This window comes from Eleutherodactylus coqui, chromosome 7 (assembly GCF_035609145.1).
Source record: "Eleutherodactylus coqui strain aEleCoq1 chromosome 7, aEleCoq1.hap1, whole genome shotgun sequence".
In the NCBI taxonomy this organism is placed as follows: Eukaryota; Metazoa; Chordata; class Amphibia; order Anura; family Eleutherodactylidae; genus Eleutherodactylus; species Eleutherodactylus coqui.
In genome coordinates, this window is record NC_089843.1 from 154,951,745 (window position 1) to 154,974,644 (window position 22,900).

General features: G+C 50.2%; 1 protein-coding gene across 2 annotated transcripts in view; it reads left to right on the forward strand.

The window, feature by feature from the left end:
• Positions 1–249: 249 nt before the first annotated feature.
• Positions 250–22,900, forward strand: part of AP1AR (adaptor related protein complex 1 associated regulatory protein) — a 48,836-nt gene continuing 26,185 nt past the window's right edge. The window contains exons 1-4 of one of the 2 annotated variants that reach the window (XM_066573840.1): positions 250–448; positions 14,510–14,558; positions 16,592–16,618; positions 18,906–18,931. In XM_066573840.1, coding sequence (XP_066429937.1) covers positions 375–448; positions 14,510–14,558; positions 16,592–16,618; positions 18,906–18,931 — 176 coding nt within the window. In that variant the 5' untranslated portion in view covers positions 250–374. The remainder of the gene's footprint in view (positions 449–14,509; positions 14,559–16,591; positions 16,619–18,905; positions 18,932–22,900) is intronic. The other variant, XM_066573839.1, reaches the window with a different exon arrangement.

The window sequence follows — 22,900 nt, forward strand, 5'->3', positions numbered from 1 at the left end:
TGTGTGTAGTGCCCGACTGCTGAAGGCAATCCGCGTGCACGCTGTGTAGTCACGTGGTGCCGAAGAGCCAATCAGGTGGTTCTAATCAGCAGCGCTGCTTAACCTAAGCAGAAAGTGCTAATATGCGTCCTGGACCCCGCATACACTCCAGAGTGCCCCCCCTCTTCGTATAATTACGGTAACACACGCTGTAGTGAGAGCGGGTCTCCGGCGGCCATGTTCTTGTATACCATCACTTGCCTTCGGTTATAGGAGTTTGTCCTCTCGGGGAAGCCGCTGTCTGTCATGTGACCTCAGCTGGCGCCGACCTCAGCATGCCGGCCGGGTGAGGCGTGTTCCCGTGGCTGCCGTGTGCGCGCCTGGCTCAGTATGCCATGGGGATCTGCTGGACCCGGTGCTGGAGTCTCTTCAGGAGGGAGAATAGCCGCATCCAGAGGTCGGGAGGAGGGTAAGCGGCCGGTGTGTGCGGTACCGCAATGCTTACTGCGGCTCTCCTCTGGTAGTCCGGAACACAGTTGCAGCGGACTGCCGGGTGACGAGCTGCCGTTACACCGGCACCCCGCAGCGATAACACTTCTAGCGTCTCTTAGAATTCCCAGCAGTCACATGATGTGTGATTAGAAGCCTCCATGTCCTTAACCCTTGCACCCCGGGCTCTCCCATTACAAGGTGTGCCACCTGCCGGTGTGGGCGGAGCTTGGTAACTTACCTGTCCCCGCTCAGATGTGGGTGTATAGTGATGGCGTGACGTGACGTGTGCGCAGGGTTATACGTGGGAGCGCTACATGTCCTGTGGCGGTGTTACGTGTGCGCAGGGTTATACGTGGGAGCGCTACATGTCCTCCGGCGGTGTGACGTGTGCGCAGGGTTATACGCGGGAGCGCTACATGTCCTGTGGCGGTGTTACGTGTGCGCAGGGCTATATGTGGGAGCGCTACATGTCCCCCGGCGGTGTGACGTGTGCGCAGGGTTATATGTGGGAGCGCTACATGTCCTGTGGCGGTGTTACGTGTGCGCAGGGTTATACGTGGGAGCGCTACATGTCCTCCGGCGGTGTGACGTGTGCGCAGGGCTATATGTGGGAGCGCTACATGTCCCCCGGCGGTGTGACGTGTGCGCAGGGTTATATGTGGGAGCGCTACATGTCCCCCGGCGGTGTGACGTGTGCGCAGGGTTATATGTGGGAGCGCTACATGTCCTGTGGCGGTGTTACGTGTGCGCAGGGTTATACGTGGGAGCGCTACATGTCCTGTGGCGGTGTTACGTGTGCGCAGGGTTATACGTGGGAGCGCTACATGTCCTCCGGCGGTGTGACGTGTGCGCAGGGTTATATGTGGGAGCGCTACATGTCCTGCGGCGGTGTGACGTGTGCGCAGGATTATACCTGGGAGCGCTACATGTCCTGCGGCGGTGTTACGTGTGCGCAGGGTTATACGTGGGAGCGCTACATGTCCCCCGGCGGTGTGACGTGTGCGCAGGGTTATATGTGGGAGTGCTACATGTCCTGCGGCGGTGTGACGTGTGCGCAGGGTTATACCTGGGAGCGCTACATGTCCTGCGGCGGTGTGACGTGTGCGCAGGGTTATATGTGGGAGCGCTACATGTCCTGCGGCGGTGTGACGTGTGCGCAGGGTTATATGTGGGAGCGCTACATGTCCTCCGGCGGTGTGACGTGTGCGCAGGGTTATACGTGGGAGCGTTACATGTCCTGCGGCGGTGTGACGTGTGCGCAGGGTTATATGTGGGAGCGCTGCATGTCCTGTGGCGGTGTTACGTGTGCGCAGGGTTATACGTGGGAGCGTTACATGTCCTGCGGCGGTGTGACGTGTGCGCAGGGTTATATGTGGGAGCGCTGCATGTCCTGTGGCGGTGTTACGTGTGCGCAGGGTTATACGTGGGAGCGCTACATGTCCTCCGGCGGTGTGACGTGTGCGCAGGGCTATATGTGGGAGCGCTACATGTCCCCCGGCGGTGTGACGTGTGCGCAGGGTTATATGTGGGAGCGCTACATGTCCCCCGGCGGTGTGACGTGTGCGCAGGGTTATATGTGGGAGCGCTACATGTCCTGTGGCGGTGTTACGTGTGCGCAGGGTTATACGTGGGAGCGCTACATGTCCTGTGGCGGTGTTACGTGTGCGCAGGGTTATACGTGGGAGCGCTACATGTCCTGTGGCGGTGTTACGTGTGCGCAGGGTTATACGTGGGAGCGCTACATGTCCTCCGGCGGTGTGACGTGTGCGCAGGGTTATATGTGGGAGCGCTACATGTCCTGCGGCGGTGTGACGTGTGCGCAGGATTATACCTGGGAGCGCTACATGTCCTGCGGCGGTGTTACGTGTGCGCAGGGTTATACGTGGGAGCGCTACATGTCCCCCGGCGGTGTGACGTGTGCGCAGGGTTATATGTGGGAGTGCTACATGTCCTGCGGCGGTGTGACGTGTGCGCAGGGTTATACCTGGGAGCGCTACATGTCCTGCGGCGGTGTGACGTGTGCGCAGGGTTATATGTGGGAGCGCTACATGTCCTGCGGCGGTGTGACGTGTGCGCAGGGTTATATGTGGGAGCGCTACATGTCCTCCGGCGGTGTGACGTGTGCGCAGGGTTATACGTGGGAGCGTTACATGTCCTGCGGCGGTGTGACGTGTGCGCAGGGTTATATGTGGGAGCGCTGCATGTCCTGTGGCGGTGTTACGTGTGCGCAGGGTTATACGTGGGAGCGTTACATGTCCTGCGGCGGTGTGACGTGTGCGCAGGGTTATACGTGGGAGCGCTACATGTCCTCCGGCGGTGTTACGTGTGCGCAGGGTTATACGTGGGAGCGCTACATGTCCTGCGGCGGTGTGACGTGTGCGCAGGATTATACTTGGGAGCGCTACATGTCCTGCGGTTTTGTGACATGTGCGCAGGATTATACGCGGGAGCGCTACATGTCCTCCGGCGGTGTGATGTGTGCGCAGGATTATACGCGGGAGCGCTACATGTCCTCCGGCGCTGTGACGTATGCGCAGGGTTATACGTGGGAGCGCTACATGTCCTGTGGCGGTGTTACGCGTGCACTGGATTATACTTGGGAGCGCTACATGTCCTGCGGCGGTGTGACGTATGCACAGGGTTATACGTGGGAGCGCTACATGTCCTGCGGCGGTGTTACGTGTGCGCAGGATTATACTTGGGAGCGCTACATGTCCTGCGGTTTTGTGACATGTGCGCAGGATTATACGTGGGAGCGCTACATGTCCTGCGGCGGTGTTACGTGTGCGCAGGATTATACGCGGGAGCGCTACATGTCGTCCGGCGGTGTGACGTGTGTGCAGGGTTATACGCGGGAGCGCTACATGTCCTCCGGCGGTGTGACGTATGCGCAGGGTTATACGTGGGAGCGCTACATGTCCTGTGGCGGTGTTACGCGTGCGCTGGATTATACTTGGGAGCGCTACATGTCCTGCGGTTTTGTGACGTGGGAGCCCTACATGTCCTCTGGCGGTGTGACGTGTGCGCAGGGTTATACGTGGGAGCGCTACATGTCCTGTGGCGGTGTTACGCGTGCGCTGGATTATACTTGGGAGCGCTACATGTCCTGCGGTTTTGTGACGTGGGAGCCCTACATGTCCTCTGGCGGTGTGACGTGTGCGCAGGGTTATACGTGGGAGCGCTACATGTCCTGCGGCGGTGTGACGTGTGCACAGGGTTATACGTGGGAGCGCTACATGTCCTGCGGCGGTGTGACGTGTGCGCAGGGTTATACGTGGGAGTGCTACATGTCCTGTGGCGGTGTTACGTGTGCGCAGGGTTATACCTGGGAGCGCTACATGTCCTGTGGCGGTGTTACGTGTGCGCAGGGTTATACCTGGGAGCGCTACATGTCCTGTGGCGGTGTTACGTGTGCGCAGGGTTATACGCGGGAGCGCTACATGTCCTCCGGCGGTGTGACGTGTGCGCAGGGTTATACGCGGGAGCGCTACATGTCCTCCGGCGGTGTGACGTGTGCGCAGGGTTATACGTGGGAGCGCTACATGTCCTGTGGCGGTGTTACGTGTGTGCAGGGTTATGCCTGGGAGCGCTTCATGTCCTGCGGCGGTGTGACGTGTGCGCAGGGTTATACGTGGGAGCGCTACATGTTCTGTGGCGGTGTGACGTGTGCGCAGGGTTATACCTGGGAGCGCTACATGTCCTGTGGCGGTGTGACGTGTGCGCAGGGTTATACGTGGGAGCGCTACATGTCCTGTGGCGGTGTTACGTGTGTGCAGGGTTATACCTGGGAGCGCTACATGTCCTGCGGCGGTGTGACGTGTGCGCAGGGTTATACGTGGGAGCGCTACATGTCCTGTGGCGGTGTTACGTGTGTGCAGGGTTATGCCTGGGAGCGCTTCATGTCCTGCGGCGGTGTGACGTGTGCGCAGGGTTATACGTGGGAGCGCTACATGTTCTGTGGCGGTGTGACGTGTGCGCAGGGTTATACCTGGGAGCGCTACATGTCCTGTGGCGGTGTGACGTGTGCGCAGGGTTATACGTGGGAGCGCTACATGTCCTGTGGCGGTGTTACGTGTGTGCAGGGTTATACCTGGGAGCGCTACATGTCCTGCGGCGGTGTGACGTGTGCGCAGGGTTATACGTGGGAGCGCTACATGTCCTGCGGCGGTGTGACGTGTGCGCAGGGTTATACGTGGGAGCGCTACATGTCCTCTGGCGGTGTGACGTGTGCGCAGGGTTATACGTGGGAGCGCTACATGTCCTCTGGCGGTGTGACGTGTGCGCAGGATTATACGTGGGAGCGAAGTCCTCTGGCGGCGTTACTCCGACTCTTCCCCCAACGCTTTCCTGGATGACTTTAGATTCCAGCAGCCGAGGGCAAAACGTATCTGTAAATTGGCCGTACGGAGGAGCTGCCAGCGGTTGGGACGCATTCACACCGGCGCTTGTCATTTCAGTTTGTACAATAACCTACCATTTTCCCTGCGTGCTGCATGTGGTTTCGTGCTGCATGTGGGTTTTGTTGCTCGTGTGTTTTTCCATTCATTATTAACGCCCGTGTTATCAGTTTTGTACTTTTGCGCACACAGGCGCTGATGCGCTCCGCCATTGAAACGGCTAATAGTTTCATGAGTTTGAGGCGCTCGTTCCCTGCCTGAACGTGCAGAAAAATAGTGCACGCTGTGTATTTTTACATTTTTTTTCGCGTGCTCCACATGCGCACATCTGAACAAACCCGTTAAATCAATGGGTTCTATCTTTTTGCATACAAATTTTTCATGTGCAAATGTGCGCACCAATACGTCTGTGTGAATGCGGCCAAAGCACTGTGTGCCGACACGAATGAGTGACCGCGGTGTGATTTTATTTAGGTTTTTTTTTGTTTTGTTTGTGAAAGCGGCACAAAGTACGGCGCGCCATGGGGGGCAACCTGCGCAGAATCCAGCCCATTGAAGTCAGTAGTGGCGCTGCGCAGCTATTTCACTTTCTGCTCCTTGTGTCAGGCCATCGCATACTTCAGTAGCAGTGCAGCGCTTCCACCTCCCGTGCTGACCGCTGATGACCTGTCTGGCCGCCGCACTGGGCAGCGGGACAGACAGTCAGCTGATTGGTGGGGGTCCCGATCAGCAGACCCCCATCCATCAACTACTGATAACCTATCCAGAGCAGGGCTGTGGGGTCCGTGAACCATCAGGCTTTCATCACCATATGCGGTGTTAATACGCTGGATCGATACTTTCTACCGGCTTCACCAAAATAGGACTCCGACTCCACAACCCTGACAGAGGACAGGTCATCAGTTGAAAAGAAGGAAGACGACCCCTTTAAGTCCGAGGTCGTCCAACGGGCCCCACTGAATTACAGGGGACTCCATCATAGCTGTGCTGTGGTGTCTGTCAGTTTGATAGGCATCTGAATAGGGACAGGGATGTCCGGCTAGCTAAAGCTTCCCTGGCAGTATTACCGGTGTGCTGGGGATGTCAGGAGATGGACCTGCAATGATCACATGATTGCTGCAAAGGCTACTATATCAAAGGGGTTATTTGTGGTGAGACAGCCCCTTTAAAGCAGTTTCAAAGGGGGTTGTACCAAGATTGACTTCTATTACCTATCCTTGGGTTCACTACCGATCCTGAGAATGGGGGTCCTGTTTTCCTCATCCCCCTCACTGTGGGCTTTCTGTATTCCCCATAGTGAGTAGGAGATTAATTGGAGCAGTGGTGGAGAATGCGGGCACATTCTCCGCCACTCCATTTATTTCAAGGGGGCTGATAGAGAAAAGCGAGTGCTTTGTACCCGGCTATTTCCATCAGCCCAAGTGAAATTAATGGAGCGGCACCGTGCATGTGCAGCTGGTAGTCCATTCAATCTGACGCAACTGCGGGTGGGAGATAAGGGGGTCCTCGTTCTTGGGATCGGTGAAGATCTCACTATCAATCGGACTTTATCACCTATCTTGGTACAATCCCTTTAGGTTCTGAGGAGGAAATAATGGTGGACAACCCTAATAACAGTATATTAAGGCTGGGTTCACAGGGCAGATTTCCCGCTGAAATTCCGTCCAGAATTTCGTCGCGGCAAATCCACCTTCGGCCGCTAATCCCGGCATTAGCCAGCCATGTGGACGAGATTTGTCATAAATCTCGTCCACATGGGATGGTGAATCCATTGCGGCAAAGCCGTCAGAAGCCAGCGTTGTGGCTTGGATTCCCCAGCTGCAGCATGTCCATTCTTTTTTTTTTTCCTTTCTTTTTTTCCGTGGCGGCCGCACTCTCATCTGTAGGAGCGCCAGCCGCAACGGAAAAACATGTGGCCGAGCCGCTCCAAAACCTCGGCAAAACTGCGAGATTCCCGCCAGGAATACGTCCCGTTTGACCCTAGCCTAAGGGTCTGTTCACCGAATATTAGTAGTACTTCAGTTGTACCCCGGTTAACATGAAGCTGCAGTTGGCGCTAGTTTGATTATTATAAGAGCGCCTTTAACCCTCGGATGGGTGGAAACTACTTCTCCTGCAGCTGAACAGAAGCCAAGGACGCTTACTGGAATCATGTGGTCAGCGGGAACATTAATTATACAACTAGATTGGAGGGAGGCTGTTTTCTGGAATATGATATCAGTTTGTTCCTTTCCTAGTCTTATTGTCTCAATTATTGAACTAGTAACTAGCGCCACAGTCCAAGTTATAATGGCGTGCGTCTGATCAATGGCACCCAACACACAGAGTCCACGGACATTGGTGCCTTCGCTGCGTTGGGGTCAGTTCGGGGTTTGCGTCCCTCTGCTCTGTATTTGAAGGAAATTGAAATCAAATAGACAAAAATGGATCCATTTTTTCCCTATTGGTTTAAAAAAAGAAAAAAAAAAAGGAAAGTATTCCGCCTGCTTCCATTCCGTCAGGTTTACGTTTTTTTGGACCCGAAAAAGTGCTTCAGACTGCGCTATTGTTTTGTCCAAAATGGAAGAAAACAAAAGCTGCTTTCTGAAACCCCATTAAAATCATTGAGGGGAAGAAAACGGATGTTGTTTTTTTTTTTGTTTTTTTTTTCAGTCTTATTTCAGTTTCTCTCCAAAAAAAACGGAGCAGAAAGATGTGAACCCTGAACAGTCCCCAATGCGGTGTGACAGTAACAGACCGGTGACTAGTTTGTCCTTTATGGATCCGGTAACAATGTGCTTCTGTTTGTCATCATTCGTCCTTTTCCCGCTCAGTATTTCGCCTTCATCTTAATGATTGAACACTGTGAGGTCTCGGAGCGTCTCCTGGAATCACTGATGTCTCCACAGTAGAGCTCTTCGGGGCTCCCCGGGGACGCCCTAATTCAGCAGCTCAGCAGTTCTTTAGTCCACGTAATTGCTTTTTAGAAGAACCCTGCCAATAAACTGGGAACTAAGTAGCCCTCCTATTGAATATATTTAATGTAGTAGCCCTCCCCGCTGGTGACCGCGCCAGATGAATATACGCCTATAAACTCCCTGCCGGTATGTTCTGGGGTTGTTTCCTTGTTGGTCTACGGTGCTGTTTTTTTTAATTTATTTATTTATTTCCTGGCTACTTAAAAGTGGACTGGAGTGGACCCCAATGTCTACAGTAATGTTACCCGGTGTATTTGGTCACTTGTATAGATAATAAGTATGTAAGCCTAATGCAACCTGAGAACTGAGCTTGAGGGAATAAAAAAAAACACCAAAATCTAGTAAGATTACGCCCCTCTTCTGCTCAGCAGCAGGTCAGACTGGCCTCCCCGAGTGCCTGGGGGTCCTCCGGAGCTCTGGTACAATCATGGGCCCAGACCAGCAGAAGACGAGCCACTCACTTCTCACTAGGGTCTATTTCTTATTATTGATTTGTACATATTGGACACCATTAGCGACAGAGGTCGTAATAATGTCTCTCCAGGCAAATGCATACTTTGCAAACAGCCTAATGCTTTATCCGGACAGACGTATTTCATGGGCAGCACACGGGCTACACACATGGGCAGCACACGGGCTACGCACACGGGCTACGCACACGGGCTACGCACACGGGCTACGCACACGGGCTACGCACACGGGCTAGACACATGGGCAGCACACGGGCTAGACACATGGGCAGCACACGGGCTAGACACATGGGCAGCACACGGGCTAGACACATGGGCAGCACACGGGCTAGACACATGGGCAGCACACGGGCTAGACACATGGGCAGCACACGGGCTAGACACATGGGCAGCACACGGGCTAGACACATGGGCAGCACACGGGCTAGACACATGGCATGTTTTCACATCGACCAATGATCTACATGAAAAAAAAATAGCTGTATGTTCTTTTCTTTTTTCATCTGTATTCACAAACTAGAGTAGCGCATGCAATGTGCCCTGTTCTTGGGAATCGGACAGCGCACGGATTGTCCAATGTGAGTAGCCCCCTGGAATCTTGGACGCAACTTGCAATATGGCCATCTGAATGTGTATTTCTAAGCATGAAGCTGGACGCGTTGTCCTTTGGCCTGACCCCAGTAACTTAACTCCACTGGGGTGCAGTAATAGATTCTTCACCCACCAGAGCTGGACATAACCTGACTGCTCCCCCTGCTCAGAGTATAGGATGTGCTGGACAGCAGGGGGCGCAGTCAGGTTCTGCTGTAGAGACTAGCTGTCCGGCTCTAGTATGTGAGGAAGAAGAGTTCACTGCCCCCCCTGAATGGAGTTAAGTGACCCTCCGGTTCTAAATGAAACTACTGACAGCGGGGCATTTGGTATAATCCTGCAGTGTCTTCACGTAGTTTAACTCTGTAGTGAATCCTATACTCGTACGAAGGTCATACTGGATTCATACTATGATAATTGTATGAAAAGCAGAATTTAATGATAAATCCTTAAAACTATCATTTTGACTAAACACGGGGCCCTCGTGGAATCAAGGCGGGTATAATATAACAGCAGGTATAATATAACCAACTGGTATTGCTGGTCATATAGTGGAACCGCCATTCTCTATAAAGTCTCTCTAGATTCTGAGACAACCACAAGGGGTTTGGAGTTCCTTCATCAATACCAAGTGTCATAGAAACGCCCATTATGTGTTAATACCCCAGACTCCGGCACTTACCGCCTCCTTAAGACGGCGACACCTCATCACTCTTTAATATTACATCTGTGGACAAGAACCTTTACAAATGAAGAAGTGTAAGAAAGAAAAGCGTGTGGTTTATTAATACAGCGAGTGATCAGCGAGGTCAGTTTTTTGGAAATACTTTTAATTTAAATGCAGCAGATCCTAAAAGCCCCTCGTACTATTCCTGATGTCCGCCGCTCCCCGGTAGCCCCCCCTCTACCTTGTATCCTCGCTGCGTCCTGAGCAGTAGCGAGCGCTGTCCGTATACTCCGTAGCCTGGATCTCGTGCAGCCTACAAATCATGAAATATGCATGGCAGGACTTTACTAATTAATGTGCTTCCTTCTCCACATTCTGTAGCCGTGATGTTCGTTAACTCGTTTGGGTGTATAAAGGCTTTATAGCCGGATGCAGCAATGCTTGTGTCTTGGACGTCGTACGTTTTACTTAGACGTTTTGGTAAAATTGCAGCCCAGTGACCCGGATCTTCTGTGTGCGCTAATGTTACATAGGGGATCTAAGGACAGTTGGACAGAAGTGCCCCCATTTAGGACTGTTTAAGGTCACTATCACATCTTAGGGGTGCAGATCTGCAGGCAGGACTTTTTTGTCCGGTAAAATGCCGGCCAGCAGAACGGGGACCAAGCGGACACGTTAATGTCGGTGGGGTACATTTGGCGCCATTCAGTGTTGCGATAAGATGGACCCATTCGCTCAGGGGATCCATGACGGAGCAGTAAAATGGAACCCCGAACAGAGATGTGAAAGCAGCCTAAGATGTAGCAATGGGGACCCAATATTTGGAATATATGCAAGTTTTCCCAGTGATATCAGCTGATGGACACCAGTGCTGGACCACTGGATGTTCTGATGGACACCAGTGCTGGACCACTGGATGTTCTGATGGACACCAGTGCTGGACCACTGGATGTTCTGATGGACACCAGTGCTGGACCACTGGATGTTCTGATGGACACCAGTGCTGGACCACTGGATGTTCTGATGGACACCAGTGCTGGACCACTGGATGTTCTGATGGACACCAGTGCTGGACCACTGGATGTTCTGATGGACACCAGTGCTGGACCACTGGATGTTCTGATGGACACCAGTGCTGGACCACTGGATGTTCTGATGGACACCAGTGCTGGACCACTGGATGTTCTGATGGACACCAGTGCTGGACCACTGGATGTTCTGATGGACACCAGTGCTGGACCACTGGATGTTCTGATGGACACCAGTGCTGGACCACTGGATGTTCTGATGGACACCAGTGCTGGACCACTGGATGTTCTGATGGACACCAGTGCTGGACCACTGGATGTTCTGATGGACACCAGTGCTGGACCACTGGATGTTCTGATGGACACCAGTGCTGGACCACTGGATGTTCTGATGGACACCAGTGCTGGACCACTGGATGTTCTGATGGACACCAGTGCTGGACCACTGGATGTTCTGATGGACACCAGTGCTGGACCACTGGATGTTCTGATGGACACCAGTGCTGGACCACTGGATGTTCTGATGGACACCAGTGCTGGACCACTGGATGTTCTGATGGACACCAGTGCTGGACCACTGGATGTTCTGATGGACACCAGTGCTGGACCACTGGATGTTCTGATGGACACCAGTGCTGGACCACTGGATGTTCTGATGGACACCAGTGCTGGACCACTGGATGTTCTGATGGACACCAGTGCTGGACCACTGGATGTTTTGATGGACACCAGTGCTGGACCACTGGATATTCTGCATTTTCAGATGAGGCATTTAAGAAACATGTGAGGATATTAGTAACTGTCCGTATATTCATGTAGTGCTGATGTGACTACTGATGCTGGAAGACACTAGCCACTGGTGATGATATTCATAGTAATTCATGTTTTAAAGTAGCATATTACTGTGTGTCAAATTACAAAGGTAGAGGTGAGATAGCGTAACGTATGACTGCAATGGAAGCCGGCCGCACGTACACCTGCGGCAAATAGAGCATGCCGCGGGTGAGGACGGGAGACTTCACGGTGCGGAATTCCGCAATGGAATTCCGCACCGTGAGCATTGAGCTATTCGGTTCAATAGAACCTAATAGCTGCGGGCAACGCGGCGGAAATCCGTCCGTGGGAAGGAGGCCTAAGGCCCAATGTCCACGGGCGGACTTGAATTGCGGAATCCACAGTTCAAGCCGCCCATAGAGAACCATGGGCGTCCGCAGCTGAATTACAGTATGCACATTTGTTTTGCGGACCTTTTGGTAGAAGAAAAAAAAAAACGTACTATGCTTCATTTCAGAGCGGTTCCCGCATGGACGGCTTCAATTGAAGTCACTGTCCAATCCGCGGCCCGTCCGCGATTGCTATTGCGGGCGGGCCGAGGATTCCACATGGAAGCAGGAATTTTACTTTAAAAAAAAAAAAAAACCTCTGTGAAATGGCGCACCAGCTGGCACTTCTGCACACATCCGCAGTGCAGACTCGGACAGGTAAGCACGGTCCTCGGCCGTGGGCAGGCTCGGATTCCGCTGCAGGCTCCCGAATGTGGAAATCGACCTGACCGTGGACATGAGGCTTATGAGAAATAGAAAGTCAAAACTTCACTGGCCAAAGAATCCAAAAATTAGGGCATCAACATGAACTGTGCTGTCCGCATGGGCCAATACTTCTTCAAAACGGTTTCAACACCCAGTGCAATGTACCCCATGACGAATTCTTGCAGTACTGAAGACCAGAGGAGGTCCAACACACTACTAGATGGGGGTCTCTAATTTAGTGGCCATTCAGTGTAGATCCTGTCTATGCAAAAGAACATCAAGGCCGGCTTTACATGGACATAAGTGTAATTGCGTACGCCTTAGTGCAACATTTTTGTGCTGTGGATGAGGTTTTTTTGCGCACATATTGGTATATTCGGCTGTACTTTTTCTGCCTGCAGGGTACAGTGGGGAGAAAACGTATTTAGTCAGATACCAATTGTACAAGTTCTCCCACTTACAAAGATGAGAGAGGCCTGTAATTGACATCATAGGTAGACCTCAACTATGAGAGACAACATGAGTAAACACATCCAGAAAATCACATTGTCTGATTTTTAACAAATTTATTTACAAATTATGGTGGAAAATAAGTATTTTGTCGATAACAAAAGTTTATCTCAATACTTTGTTATATATCCTTTATTGGCAATGACACACTGTTGCTGGTATGTGGGCCCATTCCTCCATGCAGATCTCCTCAAGAGCAGTGATGATTTGGGGCTGTCACTGGGCAACACGGACTTTCAACTCCCTCCAAAGGTTTTCTATTGGGTTGAGATCTGGAGACTGGCTAGGCCACTCCAGGACCTTGAAATGCTTCCTACGAAGCCACTCCTTCGTTGCCCTGGCGGTGTGCTGGGATTATTGTCATGCTAAAAGACCCAGCCATGTTTCATCTTCAGTGCCCTTGCTGATGGAAGGAGGTTTACACTCAAAATCTCACAATACATGGCCCCATTCATTCTTTCATGTAGACGGATCAGTCGTCCTGGTCCCTTTGCAGAGAAACAGCCCCAAAGCATGATGTTGCCAACCCCATGCTTCACAGTAGGTATGGTGCTCTTTGGATGCAACTTAGCATTCTTTCTCCTCCAAACATGACGAGTTGTGTTTCTGCCGAACAGTTCTACTTTGGTTCATCTGACCATATGACATATTCCCAATACTCTTCTGGATCTCCCAAATGCTCTCTAGCTAACTTCAGTCGGCCCCGGACATGTATTGGCTTAAGCAGGGGGTCACGTCTGGCACTGCAGGATCTGAGTTCCTGGCGGCGTAGTGTGTTACTGATGGTTGCCTTTGTTACGTTGGTCACAGCTTTCTGCAGGTCATTCACTAGGTTCCCCTGTGTGGTTCTGGGATTTTTGCTCACCGTTCTTGTGACCATTTTGACCCCACGGGGTGAGATCTTGCGTGGAGCCCCAGATCGAGGGAGATTATCAGTGGTCTTGTATCTCTTCCATTCTCTATTTATTGCTCCCCCAGTTGATGTCTTCTCACCCAGCTGCTTGCTTATTGCAGATTCAGTCTTCCCAGTCTGGTGCAGGGCTACAATTTTGTTTCTGGTGTCCTTCGACAGCTCTTTGGTCTTCACCATAGTGGAGTTTGGAGTGTGACAGCTTGAGGTTGTGGACAGGTGTCTTTATATACTGATAACAAGTTCAAACAGGTGCCATTACTACAGGTAATGAGTGGAGGACAGAGGAGCCTCTTAAAGAAGAGGTTACAGGTCTGTGAGACCCAGAAATCCTGCTTGTTTGGAGGTGACCAAATACTTATTTTCCACCATTATTTGCAAATAAATTTGTTAAAAATCAGACAATGATTTTCTGGATGTGTTTTCTCATGTTGTCTCTCATAGTTGAGGTCTATCTATGATGTCAATTACAGGCCTCTCTCATCTTTGTAAGTGGGAGAATTTGTACAATTGGTATCTGACTAAATACTTTTTTCCCCACTGTATGTTCATTTGCACGCGGCAATCCAACTGATGGATTTGATATGGCTAATTTGTTCCATAAGTGGTTTCCCACTACACAGTGTTCACATATCTCCTTGCTTATTGCATGCGTATTAGCGCACCCCCCATTGACTTCAAGAGGGACCTTCGGTGCACAGAAAAAGCATGTTCTATCTTTTTGTGTGCCTGAAAATGCACGCATGTGAACAAACCCAATAAAATCAAATACGTTGGTGATGGGTCGGCCTAAATAAGAGAGATGCTGTAGGCGAGGGAGCTGGTGCCAAAGAAATGGAGGTGCTTCACCCCGAGACCACAAGGTCCCAGGAATATTAGATCAGGGATGCTGGAATATCGTTTATCCGAACATCATCATTACATTAAATGTTTCCATTAGTATTTGTACAAATGTGTAATATAATTGTTTTCCCTGCAGATCCAAATATTTTCGGACTTGCTCGAGAGGAGAGCACTATACTATAGAGGTAAGAGGCGTTCACTATCTGCCCCATTGGTGTATATTATGTTGCACACTATTGTGTCAAGTCTTTCCCCATTATTGTGCACTCCATACGGAATGTTAGAAGTCTAACATTTTGCACTGATGTCAGTATTAGGTCCCTTGGTATGATGCTTGAAATTTAGCTCCGGGAGCCTCCAATTTCTGTTGATCATCTGAGATGTTTCTATGCCCTAATTAAAGACCCCTGTGGTCAATTCAGTTTGAACAAAATTTGAAAATAGTTGGTTTGCTCAAAGGGGTCACCAGGTTCATGCTGCCTGAACCCCGGGTAACACGGCCCCGGACAGATTGCTCAAAGGGGTCACCAGGTTCATGCTGCCTGAACCCCGGGTAACACGGCCCCGGACAGATTGCTCAAAGGGGTCACCAGGTTCATGCTGCCTGAACCCCGGGTAACACGGCCCCGGACAGATTGCTCAAAGGGGTCACCAGGTTCATGCTGCCTGAACCCCGGGTAACACGGCCCCGGACAGATTGCTCAAAGGGGTCACCAGGTTCATGCTGCCTGAACCCCGGGTAACACGGCCCCGGACAGATTGCTCAAAGGGGTCACCAGGTTCATGCTGCCTGAACCCCGGGTAACACGGCCCCGGACAGATTGCTCAAAGGGGTCACCAGGTTCATGCTGCCTGAACCCCGGGTAACACGGCCCCGGACAGATTGCTCAAAGGGGTCACCAGGTTCATGCTGCCTGAACCCCGGGTAACACGGCCCCGGACAGATTGCTCAAAGGGGTCACCAGGTTCATGCTGCCTGAACCCCGGGTAACACGGCCCCGGACAGATTGCTCAAAGGGGTCACCAGGTTCATGCTGCCTGAACCCCGGGTAACACGGCCCCGGACAGATTGCTCAAAGGGGTCACCAGGTTCATGCTGCCTGAACCCCGGGTAACACGGCCCCGGACAGATTGCTCAAAGGGGTCACCAGGTTTATGCTGCCTGAACCCTGGGTAACACGGCCGAGACAGATTGCTCAAAGGGGTCACCAGGTTCATGCTGCCTGAACCCCGGGTAACACGGCCGAGACAGATTGCTCAAAGGGGTCACCAGGTTCATGCTGCCTGAACCCCAGGCAACATGGCCCCGGACAGATCTGCACAGTGCCTCACGTACGTTTTATTCTGATGTGCTTCGAATAAACATGCTTTGAAGTTTGCCTGTTTGCTCTGGAACGGAGCGCTTGAGTCGGAGGCGGCCATACCAGGCAATCCCGACATGTAGCATGCAGACTGACAGCTCTCTTCATACATGCAAGCAAAGAAAGGGCTGTCTGTCAGCATGCTGCAGTCAGGGGGAAGCAGTGCCGCCCGCCTCCGAGTTGTGAACTGCATTCCTGAGTCAAACAAGCCAACTTCAGAGTGTGTTTTATTCTGCAATTCCATGGTTCAGGCAGCATGAATCTGTTGACAGGTTCTCCTAAGGCCCCCTGTCCACGGGCGTGATTTCGTGGGTGGTAAATCGCTGGTGAATCACATTGTCTGAAGCTTTCCATAGCGTTGCTTTGGAAAGCGTCGTTCCCTTGTCCCGATTCTCCGCTCGCGGATGGCAATTCGCAGCGTGCCATAATGAATGGCCAATAGAAATAAAGTACCCATCGGTTGTGCCACACCGGATGGTATCCCAATGAAATCCACATAAGCCTTGGATGGTAAATGACAACAGTCAGAAGGTCCCACATATCCCTGGAGCGCCAACGGCTCTCGGCCCAGCGGTGACCAAATCTAGTGTACAAACAATATGGGACATACTGAGGCTATCCCTCCAAGGTCCCATACAGACAAACTTACATTATTACCCATTTGAGTTGTGTGTGTTCGGTTCTACACATGGTCACTAGTATGGGACCTCTTTCTGTGAATCTGGATTTTGAGCGCTTCCCATATGTTATGTGTCCAGGAGAACGGAGCTTTGGGATGTCTGGATTCTCTTTTTGAATTGAGAATATCTATATACACTTTTTCAATCTTTAACATATTTGTGCTTATTTCCTAACAGTTTGAAAACCTGGTAGAAAGTGATGAGGTAAGTGTGTATGCATGGTATCTTTGTGTTTGCCAGAAAACAAGACCACTTATTGACCACCACACTGCTCTCACACTTCCCATGTGGGCATAGGAGTATTGGAAATCTCACCAGAGCGGTGGGGTACAGATGTGCATCCAACAGGGCTATCAGGTGGGTGGGGGTCATCTACATGAACCTGTATTAAGACCATGGCACTGGGACATAAAATAAATCTGAAAGCTTGATTGCATGATGCGCCTAACCCTTTGTATTATCTTCCTCTTAGGACTCGCTGTTTAACTTCTCATCACATATTGGGGGACATTTATGAAATGGACTAAAACTAAAACTGTCCTTGTTTGGTTGCTACATGCAGCAGAGACAGTGTTTATAAATCTGCTTCAGAGGTGTCTGATCTGCAGATCCTATATTATAACCCCCCCTGTAACTGTATTAGGGTGCCGGTCCACGGGCGTTTTTGTGGCGATAATCCAGCCGTAGGGAACGCAGTGAAAGCTTATTTTTTATTTATTTATTTATTTTTTTTGGGTAATGAGAAAAATCCCCACGCCCCACCAAAAGTTAATCATACAGCATAAATGACATGCTAAAATAATTTTTTTTTTTCAGCGAGTTGGTCCGATTTATGGAAATACCAAAACGGACTGGGATACGCCCGCGGATTTCTACCGCAGGAGTACCGCGTTTAAAAACGCGAGTGCATGCGAGCAAACGCGTAATTCCGACGCAGAAATCCAGAGGTCTCCATTAATACTATATTAATTGAGGCCTCCCGCGGTGAATTAGAACATGCCGCAATTTTTTTTTTCCCGCGGCAGAATCGCGCATCTGAGCACTGAGCTATTATGTTCAATAAAACCTAATAGCAGCAGAATTCCGCTGCGGGAACCGCAGTGAAAATCCGTTCATGGGCATTAGCCCTTAAGGTTTCACAACTTTTTTTTTTTTTTTATTTGTCTGTCGACTGGGCTTCGTGAGGGCTTGTTCTTTGCGTGATGAGCTGTCGTTTTTAGTGGTACACTTGTATTGTGTGGTTTTGGGGGGGGGGGGAGATGAAATGAACAATAAAAGCATTTTAGCCCCACTTAACTTTTTTCTTTTATTTTTCTTCTCTTTACAACATTCACCGTGCCGGATAAAAAGTATATTTGTTGTACAGCTCTTTATCGATGCAGCAATAACAAATGTTTTTAACAAAAGGGAAAGTGCAAAAGTTGTTTTGGTTTTTTCTTTTTTCCACTACTTTTTTTTTTTTAACAGTCTCTATAGGGGATTGAAACTGGTGAACATATGATCACTATGATAATACACTGCAGTAGTCCTGTACTACAATGTATTATTGCTTACAGCAGCTATCATAGGCCATGGCGGACCTAGACGCATTGTGTGGCTGCACTATTACATAGCAGAGAGCCGATGACATCACAGAGGGGAGCACTCAAAACATATCACTGCATATAAAGGGTTAACAATGGGAGGCTGACTACCAGTCAGTTGGCTCCCGCTGTGGATTTCGCATGCTCAGCTTCTGAACCAGCCTCAAGGAAGTGGTTAAAGGGGTTCTGTCATTAGAAAAAAACAAAATACTTACCTATTCCTTCCTGTCAGTCTTCTTACCGCATCTGCTCCTCACCGATCTTCTCCTGGATCCTCCAGTCCTCCGGGTCAACTCACCTCCAGCTGGCCGGATGTCACAGGAAGAAGAGGATTCGGCCAGCTAGAGGAGCCAGGAGAAGGCTGCCTGGGAAGGAATAGATAAGTGTTTTGTTTTGTTTTTTTTAAATTTTCTTTCTCAGGCAAAAATGTGACACTACTTAGGCCGCCTGCACACGAGCGGAAATCCCGCCGCGGGATTTCCGCCGCTGAAAGTTTGCATAGGAGTGCATTAAAATACGCACTCCTATGCAGATGGCCGCGGTTTGGCCGCGCGAAATCTCGTGCGGCAAACAAACCGCGGCATGTCCTAATTTTCTGCGGGGCACGCACTCACCCGGCCGCCGGCTCCGGTCTGCGCATGCGCCGGCTGCGCGGCAGCCAGAACATGAAAGAGCCGGGGCCGCCAGGCGCGGGTGAGTACGCGCTCGTCCCTGCAGGCACTCGGGTCGGATCGCGCGGCGAGAATTCTCGCTGCCGGATCCGACCCGCTCGTCTGCAGGCGGCCTTAGTGTTGAGGTTAGTTCATGCATCAGACGTGCAAAAATAGTCATGATCTACAGGAAGAGAGTTGTAATATTGAACTATGTAGAAGTTGAAGTAATGCATTATGTTTTGTTTTTTTGGCTAGGGGGAAAGCCCAGGAAGCAGCCAAAGGTACATTATCCATTTTAGAACTTGTTTGATATTTTAAGTAAGGATGAACTCAGTTTAATCTGTGTTACCCTTCACCTTGGAGCCGCTTTAGGCATTCTGCTAGACCAAGGCTTCTCAAATGACTTCTACTGATGCCTTATCTATAAAATGTAATGCCTGGGTGTGACCTCCAGTGGCTGAAATCCAAGATGAAATAAATGGAAAAAAAAAAAAGTATAATCCAATTGCTTTTCATGTGTCTTCTGAACCTCCTGAAAACAAGTACAAAAGCTGTCTTTTATGTTGGTAGACCATTGAGTGGTGCAACCAGAGAAAAGCCTGCACAACATATGAAACCTCTCCAGAACTGCCTCCCTAGCTGCTCCTCGCAGTCCATGGAGCAGTAGAATATCAGAAATGCCTCCTACATATCACGTATATTACATGGCACTCTTCCTGCCATAAGTGCTGGGATTGGAGATAATCCCTTCGGTGCTGTAGTCAATAGGGGCACCAGGGCATCTAAGTGGTTAGACAGAGGGGGTCCCCCCCCCCCCTGTCACCCACCTCATCGTGCACACCCTGACCCCACCACACGTACAACATGGTCATGGTATGCAAATGGATTGCTATGGCAGTTGTGAGCCTAACAATAGCACCAGATCTGCCATCTTGGTAACCTCTCTATGCTACACTGTTTATGTAACTCCCATTTACATCCAATCATTAATGCTCAAAATTTATTCAGATTACCACAAATGAGCGATAATCGTTACGTGTAAACGCTACCATCGTTCACTTTTTTTGTCTGAACAGATCGCATGCTGTGTTCTCAGTGGGAGCCAGGAGATTATATTGTACTCTGCTGGCAGCCCCAACGGGAAGAATGCAGCTGTGTGCAGAGCCCAGCCCACATACTAGTTTCTCAAACAGCTCCTAGTGGCCCATTTACACACAAATGAAGATGATAAAGTGTTAACTGACATTAGTGTCCATTAACACTTTATGCGAAATGTTCGCTAAAACTTTTAATCTTTCAATCGTTTGAAAGATTCTTTGCGTGTAAATGGGCCTTTACTTTTAGGCCTCCTTCCCACGAGCGTGACGGGGTCCGCCGCGTAATATTACGCAGTGAAGCCCGTCACGGCGCCCCCCAGAGCCCCTATACTTACCTGCGGGAGATAGCGTGAAATCGCTTCCCCGCCCACCACCGCCGCGTCACCGCCCGTCACCGCCCACCACCGCCGCGTCACCGAGCGTGTCACGTGACGCGGCCGGCCGTGTCACGTGACGCGGCCGGCCGCGTCATTTGGCGTCAGATGACGCGCGGCGGTGGGCGGGAAAGCGTTTTTTCACGCTATCTCCCGCTGGTTACAGCGGGAGATAGCGTGAACGGACGGCTTCCATTGACTGCAATGGAAGCCGTCAGTGCGTACAGCCCGTCCTCACCCGCAGAAAATAGAGCATGCTGCGGGTGAGGACGGGAGAAATCGCGGTGCGTAATTCCGCGCTGGAATTACGCATCGTGAGCATTGTGCTATTAGGTTCAATAGAACCTAATAGCTGCGGGCAACGCAGCGGATTTTCGCCGCGAATTACGCGGCGGAAATCCGTTCGTGGGAAGGAGGCCTTAGGGGGTATGTGTATTGTTTTAGAAATAAAACGTAATCATTGAGTAACAGTGAAAATGATGATGAATGAAAACACAAAGTATGTTTGAAAGTTCCATAACTTATTAGACTTTGAAACTGCTTCTCTTACATACAAGCAGACACTTGGTTAATGAAGTAATAACACCTTGAAAAAGCGATCCTGCAGGTTTGGTAAATGAAGGCCCAGTATTTAGCACCATGTACGTTCTCTAGCTGCGGCTTCCCTAAATATCTGAGCTCTCCATGCCTGCTTTCATTTTATTTTTTTAGGTAATCTCAGGAACTTGGTGAAATGTGTTACTAGAATATGCTTACACAAACGAGCTGAGCCAGCTGACGGGCTGGGAGGTCTCCCTTAGGGGATGCTAATGTTCTCTTCTTCACAAGAGCTTATGCATTTTAATTCTAGAAGCATGCAGACTTCTGTATAAGAGGCTGCCTGTCAAATATCCTGTTGCCTCACCATGGCTCACGGTCGGGCAGGTTTGTCTCCACTGTAGCTGTAGATGACCTTTCATAGGATCTTTTGGAAGCTTTCAGTTATTTGGTGTAGAAAAGCCCAATTTGTACATCAACTGAATTTTGGTGCAGATTTTTAGCAGATTTCACCTATTCAATTGAAATCTAATTGAAGGGTTGAAATCTCTGCTGCAGATATGCAAAAAAATCAGCGCCGGGTGACTGCACACTGGCGAGGGCGATATCAAGCTGTGATTCATGGCCCGATAGCTCACTTGCAGTCCTTCTGAAAACCCCTGGATGCGAGGCATTTTCACAAGTAAAACGCCTTTCATCCCTGCGGGGGGGGTTCCTTTTATTTCTGCCACCGGCCCCATTGAGAACAAGGTGAAAACCCTGGATGCGACAGCCTCGCATCCCTGCGGGGCTGAAGGAATCCCCTGCTTCAGATGTCACAGCTGCAGCAGGGGATCGCGATCTTCTCCCATTGCTTTCAACGGGCCAGTGCTGCTGCTGGTCCTATTGGAAACAATGGGCAATCTAGCAAAAAGAATGAATATGCAGTGAAATGTTTTTTTCTTTCTTTTTTTTTCTCTCACGCTGCATTGCAAATGAGAATGAAATTATTGAAATTCATTGGTTTCATAATCATGCGTTTTCATTCACTCTCGCATCGCAAGAAAATTGCCTGATTTTTCTTGCCAGTGTGAAGGCGCCCTTACAGTGCTCTCGCAGCTATAAACCCCTTCAGCTTCTGTCAGACACACATGTATAGCTGTTCTTGCTGTCAAAACAGACCCCATTATAAGTCCCTGGGGTCACCATGCACAGTTGGGAACGCCAGGATTCAGACGTGAATGGAGCCCTTGCAAGAATTTGCTGTTTATGAAAACCTTGGACGTGTTATGACATATACTTGGGAAGTACTTGTTCTCTTAGGGTCCTTCAGCACCCGACAGACGTCCCAGCGATCACTCCTGTGTTGTTGCACAGGAGCGAGGATCGTTGACTGAATGGAAGTAGAGTGCGGCAGCGATCGCTTTGCCAGCCGGCCCCCATTCACTGTAAACAGGCAGTCCTTCATAGATGAACTGTCTGTCTGCACAGGCCGATCGTTGTTTAAATGTTATGCCTGCAGAAATTCAGCAACAAATGAAGTATCGTTCAATCGCTGCTGAAATTTACACAGATTGCAGCGAGAGTCTAACCCATTATCATTCAGTGTAGAAGGGCCCTTACTGTGGGAATATTGCATGTAGCTGCCTGAACATCATGCACACATCCTAATTATCTTTATAGAGTCCCTGACCTCTTAAATCTGTTTTTGTGTGTCGATGGATATTCTCAAAAGTGGAAACGTTGTCCATTACATAAAGCTCACGGTCATGTACAAGATAGAGTAGAAGCTGAAGGACGGCCAGATGTGACAGCAGTTTAGCTTTTCCATGGACCCTGAAAACTAGTACTAGGAAAAAAAAGTGTACCTCATTCCTCCTTGTATATGGATCGATCAAATATGGGAATATTTTGAAGTTCCTTTCTATGCTATTGGTGGATTATTTTTTGAGGTCAGGGGAAAAAATACACTAAAATCTGCCCAAAAACTGCAGTGGCCTTTTTCTGCACTGTGTGAATAGCAATTTTAAAATTTCCGTTTACTTAAACCACACAAAAACTACAGCCTAAATGCTCATTTACACGCAAAGACAATCTTTCAAACTATTAAAAGATTGACCGTTCTAGTGATCGTTTTGCATAAAGTACTAATGGGCACTAATGCCCATTAGCACTTTATCAGCTCCGTTTGCATGTAAATGAGCCGCCAGCAGCTGTTGGCAAATCCCAGCACGTGGCTTGGACTTTGCACTCAGCTGCATTG